General features: G+C 36.0%; 1 protein-coding gene across 1 annotated transcript in view; it reads right to left on the bottom strand.

Annotated features, from left to right (window-relative positions):
• The window catches only part of DACH2 (dachshund family transcription factor 2), a 310,860-nt gene extending 298,825 nt beyond the window's left edge, over positions 1-12,035 (bottom strand). Inside the window, exon 1 of the mRNA XM_009881777.1 lies at positions 11,965-12,035. Coding sequence (XP_009880079.1) covers positions 11,965-12,035 — 71 coding nt within the window. The remainder of the gene's footprint in view (positions 1-11,964) is intronic.
• Between the last annotated feature and the right edge of the window lie 1,368 nt (positions 12,036-13,403).

Genomic DNA, 13,403 nt, shown 5'->3' with positions numbered 1-13,403 from the left:
GGGGTTCCACTACATACTTTCTCTATGTTTATTTTCTCTATGAGTATATGGACTTGAGAGTAATTAAAATTTATCCAAATATGAGATAAGTTAAATATGTAGGGGATACAACTGATTTCCAGAGGATCCTTTCGTTATTCCACTTCCAAATTTGCACAAAATGTTCCCTGGTGTGGACTAAAGTGACTGACAGATTAGTTCTTATGGATACACATTTAGTTTTTATTGCTTTCTGTGCTCCTGATCCAAAACCACTGAAATCAATTGAAAGACTCTGGTTCTGCAATGGTTCCATTTCAGAATTTCATCTGCAATGAGGTCAAAAGGACAAAGCAATCTCCTTCACATGAGATCCAAAGCCTTCATGTTCATTCAGTCTCCTCGATAGCGCTGCATAGAAAGCTTATAGCCAAATCTTAACGCATTCTTTAACTGAGATATTAACACTTAAAACACCTTCAATGTTAAATTGCCTGTACGTTTTTCTTCCTATCCCATGACTTAGTTGGGTTCGTTTCTGACCACCACTGACTGTTTTAAGACCCTCAACAGCATCACTCCAAGACACACAATGAACTGAATAGAAAGACTATCTACTCTGAAAAAAGGGCGGTTGAAACCAGTATTTCAGAATAGGGCACTAAGAAAAAAGAACACCAGAAAAAGGAAGTTTCCAATTTTGCCCAGTCATATAACAGAACTAAGCAACCATCCTAAGCACTTAAAGAAAAATGTTCTATACCCGCTTATTGTCTGTAGGTTTGTTTACTATCATTCAAGTTCTCTTACTGCTAGACATCAAAGGGGATTATTTCAGAAACCATGTGATATCATCAGATAAACTACTTCATGTGCATACGATGCTAAAAAAGAGCTTTTAATCAGAAAGCAGAAGAGTGAACAGCAGCATCAAAAAACCCTTCAAACAAACAAAAAGCTTCCCCACAATATGTGTTTAGAGGTAAAAAAAAAAAAAAAATTTACAAAGCCAGAGGATCTAGTAAACCCCTGTATCAAAATATGGTCAATAACATCATAAGGAACTTTTTAAACTTGAAAGACTTCTTTAAAACTTGAACGAGAACTTAATGACTATTCAATAAACCAAATGAAACCTAAAATTGTTGTCTACAATGGAATGCTATTTGTGAATTCAGTTATTTTGTTATTATCAATGACAGACCAATCCAGATGATGCAGGAAAGGTGAGGCTGTGTAGCCACGCTGCCACAAGTACCTGAAGGTGTCAAAGAGAAATTCCAGGGCAGCAGAGGATGGGAGGGAAATGATAATTGCAGAATAGGCACAGCAAGAAATTCTGCAATAAATTCAATGTATTCTGCGCACAGATCATGAGCCCTCTTGCACCAATTTTAACATGCTGTGGTCATATCGGCCTATTGCACACAACACATAGCAAATTCATCCTTTCTGGACTGTGCGTGTGCTAAAGGACTGTACTGTTCAAGTGTGCTATCTGCAGTCCAGCCCTTCTAATACCCCGGAATCCCACACAAACATATTGTATCCATCAGCTCAGTCTCCCCATTCCTCTAGTCCTCTCCCTGCTTCTGCTTTCTTCTCCCTGTAAATCAATAACCAACTCCTATTAAGGATTTACACTGAGACACAACTTCACTGTAAGCCAGCAGCAGGTGGGCATAAGATGTGGTGATGTTCTTTCAACTTTCCATTTTTTCCCCTAGAAAGCAGATGGATGGAGCACCTATTACTACCTAGCACTGGCAGAACAGTAACTTACAAATAACTACATCTCCTTCTGAAATCATCCAGCCACCTCAGAGAGCTGAGGGGCCCTGGGAGGATGGCTACATTCACATACCTTCTGTAACATGCAGGTAGAGGACAACGAGCACAAGCAAGGTTCCTGCTTGGCTGACAAACATTAGAAAAGTAGTTACACAGAAACAGACAAACTTGCTGTAGGTTAGGAGAAGCCAGTGCAACAAGACCTATCTAACTACAATTACAGAGGCAATATAAACTCAAAAATCATTCAGATCCTAATACAACACACTATCTAAATCAAACGCAGTGCTGGTAAAGCAAGTTCCTAACCCAGCTGGCTTACATGCCATACTTGGCAGCAGAGATGCTCAACCCTGCCAGGCATTTAGCTTTCTGTTAATAGATAAGTTTGGGGAAAAAAACAAAAATATGAAGTTTCTGATAGTATAAGCTCTATATGAATGAATTAAAAAAATTCTTATAAAGAGTTTCCATCTGGATCAGATTACACCAGCACAGGAACTCAGTCACTCAGCTTATCTTCACTCAGAGAATGTGAGCTCTAAAAATGTATTTAGCAGTCTACTGCTGTACTCTGAACTACTCTGCAACAGTCACTGCATTACTCAGTAGAGATGCCTACAATAAATATATCACTTTTTTTTTTGTTTCCACACTGACATGAATACAGATTCTCCCAGTATAATAAAGTATTATGTTTTTCGGTCAGTAAGGTTAAAAGCTAAAATCGTAAACCTTTAAGGATAAGTAACAAAGAAGATGGAACAAACAGTTTATTAGAGGACTGATGGTTGGGATTGGGGGGGGATCAGTAAAATTCTGAAGAAAGCACATTAAAAAAGGCAAGAAAATTGAATGATCAAAAATCCTTCTAGCTTAAAATGCATGAGAAAATTATTTTATGAAATTGCAAGACAGAAACTTTCTTGAGTTCCAGCAGGAAGAAACAGATTTATTTGAACCAAATATCAGTTGTGCAACAAGTAAGGTAATTCATAAAACCAAAGCAGAAAGAAGTGACAGTGATTATGGTTCTGATACGAGACAAGAAATCTAGTGTATGACAGCAGGATCAATTAACCTTCCTAAGCGTTTCTGACTATGAGAGAGAGCAGGTTTGCAGCATCTTACAGTAATCACTCTGGTCAAACCTTTTCTGAGGGCTCCTTCTAAAAGGCTCACCGTGGCCGCAAAAGCCGAGGGCAACACATCACCCCCGTTCCACACAGGTACAGCCCAGAATCAGAGCGCAGTGTGCTGCTGTGTCACACGTGTGTAATGCAGTAGGGAGCAAAAGATACCACACATTTAGCAAGTCTCACAATGAGAACACAAAGTGCGCTGACAGATCACTTAGTTATTTAGTTCTCTGCAAAAGTCAGAACAACCTTATAGCAGGTAAAAATGATTTCTTAATGATGAGATGCACAACTCGAGGTAATTTGAGAAATCACCTATCAGATACATGAATTGCCATATAAAAAACATCAAATAAAGCCTTACAAGCCCACAAATAAACCTCCACATACCTACAAATACATATTTCAATAACAAGCTCATGTAACAGAAAACACAACGCTGAGTTCATTACCTTAGGTCTTGTTTCATTATTCATATTCTGCTGTTTGCTAACTGCCAGCATTTTACTACATTGTTCTGATGTTGGTTTTGGTTTTGTGTTTTGTATTTTAAGTCTCATTGGAAAGACTCGGCATTTTTTCTCCTTCTATTTTTCAGTATTATCTCAGAATCTTTTTAGAAAACTGCCCTCCTTCAGTACGAGGACAAGAGGCAACTTCTGAGACCTGCAGCAGTGAAGCGAGGTGCCTTCATCAACTTCACAAAGAACAACAGGGATAATGTTTCACAGATGCCAGACATTTTCTGATTAACTGTTATAAGAACAGCCTATTAGCTATCACATAAAACTTGTCATGGTGGTTTTTGCCTAGTACATGTATAAGAAAAAGCATCATGTTGTAGATATACTGACTAGAAGTTCTAAATGAAACTCAAAATATTTTTTCTTTAAACTAGCTTGATCTTCTTAATTAGCAATTCTTAAATTACTCTTAACATATAAGTAACTAAATCCCACTACTGACACAATGTCTGTGCCAAGAGCTTTCTTACAGCCACCCTTTTTTTATTATTAAATTACAAATAAAGTATTACTTCTTGGGTAGTGGTGGGGAGTATGACAAGTCAGCTCAACAGCACATACGTATAGGATTTCAGGAAATCATTTGTGAGACAGAGAAAGCACAATCTGTATAGGACATGGTTGACTCATAAAGGGTTACAACTCACACTCTGCTCCAATAAGGATGAACACAGTGGTAGAAAATCCGTATTGATCTGCCTGAGTGACTTGTTAGTAGTGCACCGATGACATCTGTTAGCAACTTCAACAACTCCCATATAATCCAGTCATCCCAACAAATGCCCATAAAAAAATAAAGAAAAAAGAAAATCTTTCTTCCACAGCGCAATTATTTCTATACTGTAAATTGGTTGCCCAGAGAGGCTGAGAGTCACCATCCTTGGAAATACTCAAAATCTGACCGGACACAGTTCTGGACAACTAGCTCTAGCTAACCCTGCTTAAACTAGATAATCTCAAGAGGACCCTGCCAACCCTCAACAATTCTGTGCTTCTGCAAAACACATTAGATTTGGAACTCCATACACATATGGTTTAAAATAATTTTGATTAACTTTTTAAATAAAGTGATTTAACTCCACTGTCCATACAGGTCTGGATATAGAAGAGAAAAATGATTCAATGTTCTGTTGACTGAAAGTACCACGAGGGCATCCCAAGCTAAAAGTTCTCTTGCTACAGACCAAACAGAAATAAAATTACATGCTGAGAATATTACTCACTTACATGGCTAGGAGAAGTATCACAAAAATTAAGAGACTTTTAGTAAGGAAACCAAGTTAATATAGCCATATAAGTTCATTTAGGAAATTCAGTTCGTGTCCACAGCAAATGCAGTTTAAACTCAATTTCTGGATTATTCCAAAGCCTCTCTCTTTATAAATACGTATGCAAAATTTTCCAAAAATCAAAATATATATTTGGTTTTGGAATAATCCAGAAGTGTAGATTAAACTGCATTTTTTTATATATATGTGTGTGTATATAATATATCAATCAATATGTGTATATATATTAATTCCATAAATCCCATATTAAAACTAACTTCCACGTATTTACAGGCTAGTTGAAATTTAGTATCTGATATAATATGAAAACAGAAGCCTATGGCTCAGAACAAGTGAGGAAGACTACTAACAGTGAGTGCAAAACAATGTGGAAAAATAGTATTGAGATTCTTTCAACTAAAAATCAGAGCTACCTCTGTCCAAAATACTATTAGGACTTGAAGGGGTTCATCCCACCAGAGATGAATTTAAAAAAAAAAAAACCAAAGACGTAGAGGTGTCATTCAAGAGACTAAGCACAACCTTCTGGCATGAAGAACGTTTCTGCTTCTTAGCACAGGAAACCCTTTAACAGTCTTCAAGCTGGTGAGATGTATCAGGTTGAGTCCTGAATAGAATAACTGAAAGGAAAGTGCACTGATGATGCAGAACATGACATATTTCAGTACATTCTAGTCATAAACAGACTAGACTGCACATACCTATTTTATTTGGTCTAAAAGTAACATCTTCATTCTAAAAATATACTTTTCACCCAAAGCCCCGAAATTATTTTCCTTTGTTTTTCCCTATTTAACCATCAGGTAATTCAAGCAAAATAATCTGTTTTATAAAAGGTGCACAATAAAAAAAAAATCCAAAATCATTCTAGGTCTACCCTACACTTTATACGTCACACACAACTACAGCTAGTGTTGAGGGCAACTGAACTTGTGAACTGAAAGGGAAAAAGATTTTTCACCTGATTCACTGATTTGATACATCACAGAAGCTATGTAGTTCAAGAAGGACAGAAAGCTAGTTCAATTGCTGGGAAAGATCTGAAGGAAATCATATTAAGGATCTTTTCAATAATTACATTCCTATCGTATATTATAAAATACATTTCCTTTCAATACTTTGCTGTCTATGTGCCAAATCCTTAACTAATACTGTCACTAGAAACCTTCAATTAATAACAATATTACTGGAGCTTTATACAGCATAGATAATAGAACATATGCATAATATAGCTAGATACCTCAAGTTTTAAACATTACTAGTAAAAAAACCATTAATAAAGAATAATCCAATGAAAGCACTGTTTGTGATGGCATTACCATACTTCTTCGTATAAGTAAAATGAGCGTCTCTCCTAAATAACTACTAAATGCCTAGGGTTCTATATTGCTGCAAGCTATAATAGTTATAACTGTTAATCCAATACACCTTTTATACAAACCCATAAACACACGAGTGGAAAAATAGCACAGATGTTCATCTCTAATGCAATTTCCATTCAATTTCCTAAGTGCAGTCCCTGTGTGCAAACTAGCTTAACGTTATGTTTAGCTTGCAAATTCTTTTAATAAATAATGAATGCAATAAAACTGGTAGATCAATGGCAAGCTGAGAAATCATAAAAAAAGCCTTTTGTGCTCATGCTGTTGCCGATTTCAAACTTCAATCCAGCGACAGATCGATACTACTTTTTCTTTTTAACCCATCACATAAATAGCAGATAGACTAGATGTAGGTTAAATGCTGTTACAGATATCAATTTCCAGAAACTTGATAAGATCAGACACAATTGCAATCGAACATTTTATACCTTAACGTACACACAACAATATACACTGCTAAACATTACACTTTAAGCCACTGTACAGTAATAAAGCAAGCAGCGTTCATTTGTTTTGGTTCTCACTTTTTGGGGAAGTGGTATTTCTAACTGAGTCAAGAAAGGCTCTGACACAATATATTTTAATGAGCAAAATGGGCTTAGCAGGTCAAGATGTGCTGACAAGGAAATATAATCTCCCCACGCTGGCTAGTGACAATAAACTTTATGCGCGCACACAAACAGCAACATAGCTGTGCTACCAAAAAGAAAGGAAAGCAAACAAATTTATGTTTTGCAGGATTTGGATATTGGAACCTTCCAGGGAAATAGGCACTGGTGTTTCTTACAGGTTGTAGAACAGGGGAAGAGGGGAAACCCTATTACTAAGTCACTTTGGATAACCATGCTTTACCAAGAGGGAAGAAAGATCAAAAGCATGTAGCCCCAAGGGACAGTTCCACTATCAAGCAGGATAAATCTAAATCACCAAGAATCATTACTAACTAATGTACTTGTGCTTGGTAATGCATGTTTAATCGTAACATATAAAAATCTTGCCTTCACTTGTACTAAAGGAACACGTCACAGCAATAATATGAAGAAAGCAATAACTCAAAAGTATCCTCATTATGTTTGGGGTTGGGTTTTTTTTGCTATTAGTATTGTTTACATAAATAATGACTAAGATGTTGCATTTCCATGCACCCACAGGGTTTTATTACACTGTTAACCACACAAAGAACTTATAAAAGAAACTAGATGGGAACTTTCTAGGTATTTGAAAGTACGCATTTGGATAATTTTGTTCTTAAACTCAGAAAATTCAAAATGACCATTTCTAGAACAGGCACAGAAAAGATTAAAGATCCTACATTCAGCAAGAACAAGATCAGTCCCAAAAATGTAATGCCTCTTTGAAAATGCCATATACACACAATTCTTTCAAATGCAGGTTTTCAGCAAATACATCTCATCTTTGAAACGAAGGGCTCGGACCCTAGAAACAGTTTTAAGTTCTTTTCCCTTGTTCTGGAAAACTTCCACTGGCACAAAAGGGCAGTTCACCTCAGCAAAGTCAAACCAGGGACTTTATGGCCCAGATTTCAACACCTTTTTAATATTGATGCTGATGAACAGCTCTTACGTAACGTGAAATCCAGCCTGTAAGCAATGAAATAAACAAGACAATTTTTTAAAACACCCCAGAATGCTCATTTTAAATATTTTTTTGCAAAATTACCAAGATAGGTAGATAGTAGTTTCTCACTCTAAGGCCACTGCAATAAAACAAAACATGATTTTCTAATCCAGTGATTTTTGCTGTGCTCCTCAGTTCTACCAAAGTTGATTTTCACCTGCCTTTAAAACAAATGCACACACACAAACAGCAGCTGCGTGTCCAACCGTAGCCCCAGTGTGAGAATAATTTCCCATCTACAGAGCTGGTCACTTCTGGAGACTAAGTATAATGCTATTGCCACACATTGATATATTGGTGAAAGAAAGGCAAATATAACAATGCTAAAGCTTAAACTCATTTGAATAAACTGTGAATTTCTATTACATATATTGTTTCCTTTATCAAATTGGAACTACTGGAGCAAGAAGACCAAGAATGCCAACATAAATCTAGATCTGTTACAGCCAGTTTCTCCAATTTATTCTCAGAAGCCTTAATGACAAAAAGTCAAAGTTCTCTTTGGGGGAGAGATTAGGGAAAGGAACATTCCTGATAATTTTCAGCATTAAAATAAAGCGTCATAGAGAAAGAGATCGGGTTTAACAAAATGATTGAAGCAAATAAAAAAATACTGTTTTATCTTCTAAAGAAAAACAAGGAAGACTGAAAGTGGTTTATTAAACACTATGGAATAAAAGCCAGTAAAAACTGTGCGCAGCCTACGTGGGAAATAGATCTTCATTATTCATGGCAGAGTACTTTATACTTTGTGCAAGCTTTTCCAGAATTTAAAACCATTCCACAAAGACACATTCCATCCTCTTTTATGATTTGCGTTCCACAGGTTCTGCTCTAAGATAATGGATACCAGACTACACAGATCAGAAATTAATGGTGATCAACAACTTTTCTAACATATCTGGCACTAAATGGTAAGTAGTAACAGAAACATAATAAGCAAGTACTCCTATTTTAAATCTAACAGATGTTGAATCCAGACACATTTAACTTTAAAAGAAAATTATTAATAAGAATTTAAAAAGAAAAAAAAAAGAAAATGCCTTAATTCAGCCTGTAATCAATTTGGACACAATGATATTCTATTTATAGCAACACTTTTAACATGTTCTAGTCTTATATTATTTATTTGGATCATTCCTATTACAATAAAATATTAATGTCGAGAAAGTGGTTACTCTATTAAGGAGCTATGCTATGTTTAGATTTTAATATTGATCTCCACTGTTTTGGAATAATTAATCATTCTGTATGAAACTGCATTTGTCTGACTTTGTGTTATAATATTAGCAGAAGTTTAACATCTTCCACACAACAATGCCATGATTAAATTTATATTTTGACCTATTCCTAAAGGCAATTTAGTTATTCCAACAGAAGGGGGAAAAGGGGATACCGCCACTTTAAAAGCTTCAATCTCTTTGACACTGCTGGCAGTGTATGGGAACATTAATGCATCTGTCATGATAACAAGCTAAGAATAACATCTAGACATCAAACCGAGCAGAGAATCCATCTGAAGTGATTCATTCAGATCTGTCTCATTGATTTATTAAACACAGGGCAACATCTGCAGCCTCACAGAGCCGCTTGGCAAAATTAATGCAAGATCAATTCAAATGGAAAAAAGTGCAAAAGAGATAAATCAAAACACAATTTGCATGCAGTTCCACAATCAGGCTTATTGGGTGCAAATGCTCAATTTCCCTCCCAAAGCAAATGAGTTTAAATGTTGTTTTATCTTTGTAGAATTGTGTGATTTGAAGTGACAGTGAAGAGTTCTGCAGGTTGAAATGGTGAAAAGAAAAAAAGGAGAAGAAATGCTTGCAAAGACCTTTTGAATATGCAACAAGAATATCATTAATACCTAATTGTTTAGCTTTTTTGTCTTTGCTACAAAAACACAGTATTTTTCAGTTGTAGAAGTCTCAGTAGAAAATTACATATGTATTATGCATATACACATGCAGGAAACATACAAATACTCCATTTTGGAGGAAAAGCATGTTACACTTCAAATGGGAAACTCTATTGCTACGAAAAAAGAAGGGAATTTTAATCAAGGCTTCACCAGATTAGATATGCTTCTGATGAAAATATTCAAGTATTTTAGTAGTTTTGAAAAAGCATAGGCTTTCAAGATGTCTGAAAAAAAGAAGTATTTTTCTAAAAGTATAATTAATCTGCTAAGAAAGTGGAAAAATTCCTTTCTGCATCTCTAGCAGAATCCACTATGCTAGTGATCTCTCTCTCTCGAATGTTTTAAGTGAGTCTCCTCTCCGAGAAAGAAAAGAAAGCTGAGAAATTGATCACTGTTTTTATGTTAACATGCTACCACCTCCAAAATTCACAAGTTTGGCCAAGGCTGAACACATACTAAATATTTACTTAAAGAAGTTTATATAATCAGATGTCCACACTTAAACTCAATATACAAGGAAGCTCTGTGCAGTGCTACATGACTGGATTGCTTTAATTATAATCTTGACATCATTTCCCTAATAAAAGACAGAGTATTGCTGACTATAGGATAGCTTTTAATAGACAACATGACTAGACCCTCATTATCTCATAAAATAAAATGTCTGCATTTACTGCTTAAAGTAATTTCTAAAGCCTTTTATTGTTTGTGAATAGCTAAAGTAATACAAAATATTAGCTTAACTGGGTACTTTAAATCACAAGAAACAAGCCATGTACTGAAACGCTGTTTTCTGGGAAGTATTCTTACTATTCACTGAATAATCCAGACCAACACTATGTTTTTTCAGTAGCCAGCAGCTTCCATGAAATACAGAAACCCTGCAGAATAGGTTTTGATCATGCTCATATAATCCTAATTTTAAGGACTGATATTTTTACCATCACAAAAACGTTCTCACTACAGTTTTCAATTCAAATTTTAAATAAAACCCCATTACAGTTTTCTACTTTAAATAAGCATTATGCTTTATTACTAAAATTAAGTGTGTGTCCATAATTTAAGTAATCTTCTAAGGTATCACAAATTAGTAAGTAAATATGGTGTACTCACTATTCACTTGAAGATGCTCCCTGTAATGAAATGAATGGTTAGTTTCATTTTACGAACCTTGCTTCCAAATTAGATTAAAGGACGATGGCTAACAAAGTTAAAAACATTTTGTTTACGCGTGAACGCAAAAAATTATATATGTACCATTTAAAAAAAATACAAAGGTCAAAGATGCTAGACATAGGTAACTAGTGTTACATACACAGAACACAAATGTACACAAAACTTTCACTTACAGGTCTATTTCTCTGCACTTCTTATGAGCTTTGTAGACAAGCTCAACTAAAAAATGCAATACTGCAAGCAGAAGTACTAAAATTTCTCTTTTTATCAGTTATATATAATTGATCGCTCGCACTCCAATTAAAAAGATAATTAAAAGTGTACACTAACATAAGAGATGTTGACTTTTAAAAGTCAAGTAACACTGAAAGCAATGACAACCAGCATTTCTTATTGCTTTTTCTAGCAGCTCTTGAGTTTAATGCAATATTTCTACAGTATTCAAATATGTATATCTCAATCCGTATAAATTAAAAAATATCAATATTAGAAAAGCAACACACAGTATTCTGACTTGAAAGTAATGCTTCAGTCATGCAGTGGAACAATACATATCAAAGGGTTTGCTTCTGAAAGATCGCATTTTTTCAAGACTTTACTTCCCAGGTACAGACCCTAAATGCTGTATATACAGCTGTGGAAGCTCTACCGCATTTTATTTGTTTGGTACCATGCACTACAGTCGTTCCCAGGTCACTTCACAGCAAACAAAAATTAGATCACTCATGTATTTAGTTACTTTTATCCAACATGCTCTCCCATTAAATATGGGCTGTCCAAGGAAAAAATAATCTGTAAATAAAATGACATATATAAGCATACAGTTAGCATCATGGAATACAATTAACATTGTTAAGTTACAATGCTTGAGAAAAGTTTCATATGTGCTGATAACACTTATCACGCATTACACCTGAAACCCTGAATACAAAAATACAATGATAATAGTAGGTTATTCAAACCAGTGGTATTTTCAAAAGATATAAACAAAGGTTGAGCGATGTTCCAATAAATGAGAACCATTAAGAAATATGAAGTGATGTGCTATTCCTGAAGAGGTAAAAATACATAGTGTTTTCATAACTACGCAGGAAGAGCTTGCGCTTACGCACGTGTTGAATGTACTTTGAGTTGAGAGCTTCGACTCCATTCAGACGTGCTTCTGCCCTATTAGATCCTCCCTCAACAGTGCTCATGCCGTATCTTCAGCCTTTGACCAGGTCTTCGTTCCACTCACTGCTCCTTTCAGACCCTATTAGACCATCACTTGGCTCCTCACTTACAAGCTCCCCTGGCCTCCCTTCTCAGCTGCTCCTTGCATTACTTATTCCCTTATCCTATCACAGCCATAACTCGTTATTAAAGGCAAAAAAAAAAAGTCATTAAATACAAGTTTACATTTACAATACAATACATTTAACACTTCAGCATTTCTTGATCTTAAATCATGGGTGGTAAGAGAACAGAAATCATTAGTTTGCATCTAAAGGCTGTATGGTCAAATCAGATCCCATATTTCCCTAAGGAAAAAACTTTGGCACAGTCACAGAAATTAAAAAGCCGTATTTCTTTAACGGTCAACTTGAATGCTAGCTGAGTTTCAGAAATATTTCAGAGAAGCATTTACATGTTAAACGTGTACCTTAGTAATCTTACATTCATTTTATTCAAATACATTAGTCTCGGACCTTATTTATAACACCATCATTTTAATAAGGCAGTAGGTGTGATGTCACAGAGCTGCACGACATCGAAATAAACAGGCAGCGGGAGAGGGTATTACAGAAACAGAACACAAGTAAGAGAAAAAGCACAAACTTCAAATAAACATATCGAGGAATTGAGTGGAAGCATCTCCAAAATGTCACCTTTAACATAAAATTATTTGAAAAAAACCAAATAATGCTATTCAAGAATGGGTGTCCGTTCTGCCCCTGTTAAACTCACAGTAGCGAGAACAGGATCAGGCCCCAAATTAGCGCGTACTTAAGGTGCTATTAAAAAAAAAAAAAACCAAACACAAACCCACACAACACGTTCAGTCCTAAGCAGTTAGAAATAGTGACACAAAAACCCAAAGTTACTAAATATTTGCATGCTGCAAGTCAGATACCACACGCAAAAAGCTCTCTGAAAGAAGCTCTGTGAAGAAAGTTTCCTGGCAGACAGAGAGCAGGAGCGCATTGAAATGCAAATGTTTCTGAAGAGGTATCTCACGAACTGCTAAACTAGGAAATGTCATCTCCAAGCACCCTGTCTTACATCCCACACCACCGCACTATGTATTCCTATTAAACCCCAGGAGGGTTTTTGTGTTTATTAGATCATTATCATTTCTAAAGGCAACAGCTATGAGGTCACAAACCAGGATTATAACCCCAAGTACGAAGGACCCAGCGGGGATCCCCCGTGAATACAACCCGCTCCGGGCTTAAGTGATTTAAGCCCGCCGGGGCAGGGGCTGCGCCCGCACCAGACCTCTTCAGTGCGTGACGTAAAATTATCGCGGACCGACACGGAGCAACAGTTAGCCCGGCGGCCGCTCAGCCTCCCCCGGCGGGCGC

The sequence above is a fragment of the Charadrius vociferus genome, unplaced genomic scaffold, assembly GCF_000708025.1.
Source record: "Charadrius vociferus isolate BGI_N301 unplaced genomic scaffold, ASM70802v2 scaffold472, whole genome shotgun sequence".
NCBI lineage: Eukaryota > Metazoa > Chordata > Aves > Charadriiformes > Charadriidae > Charadrius > Charadrius vociferus.
This window is presented reverse-complemented; position numbering and strand designations above follow the sequence as displayed.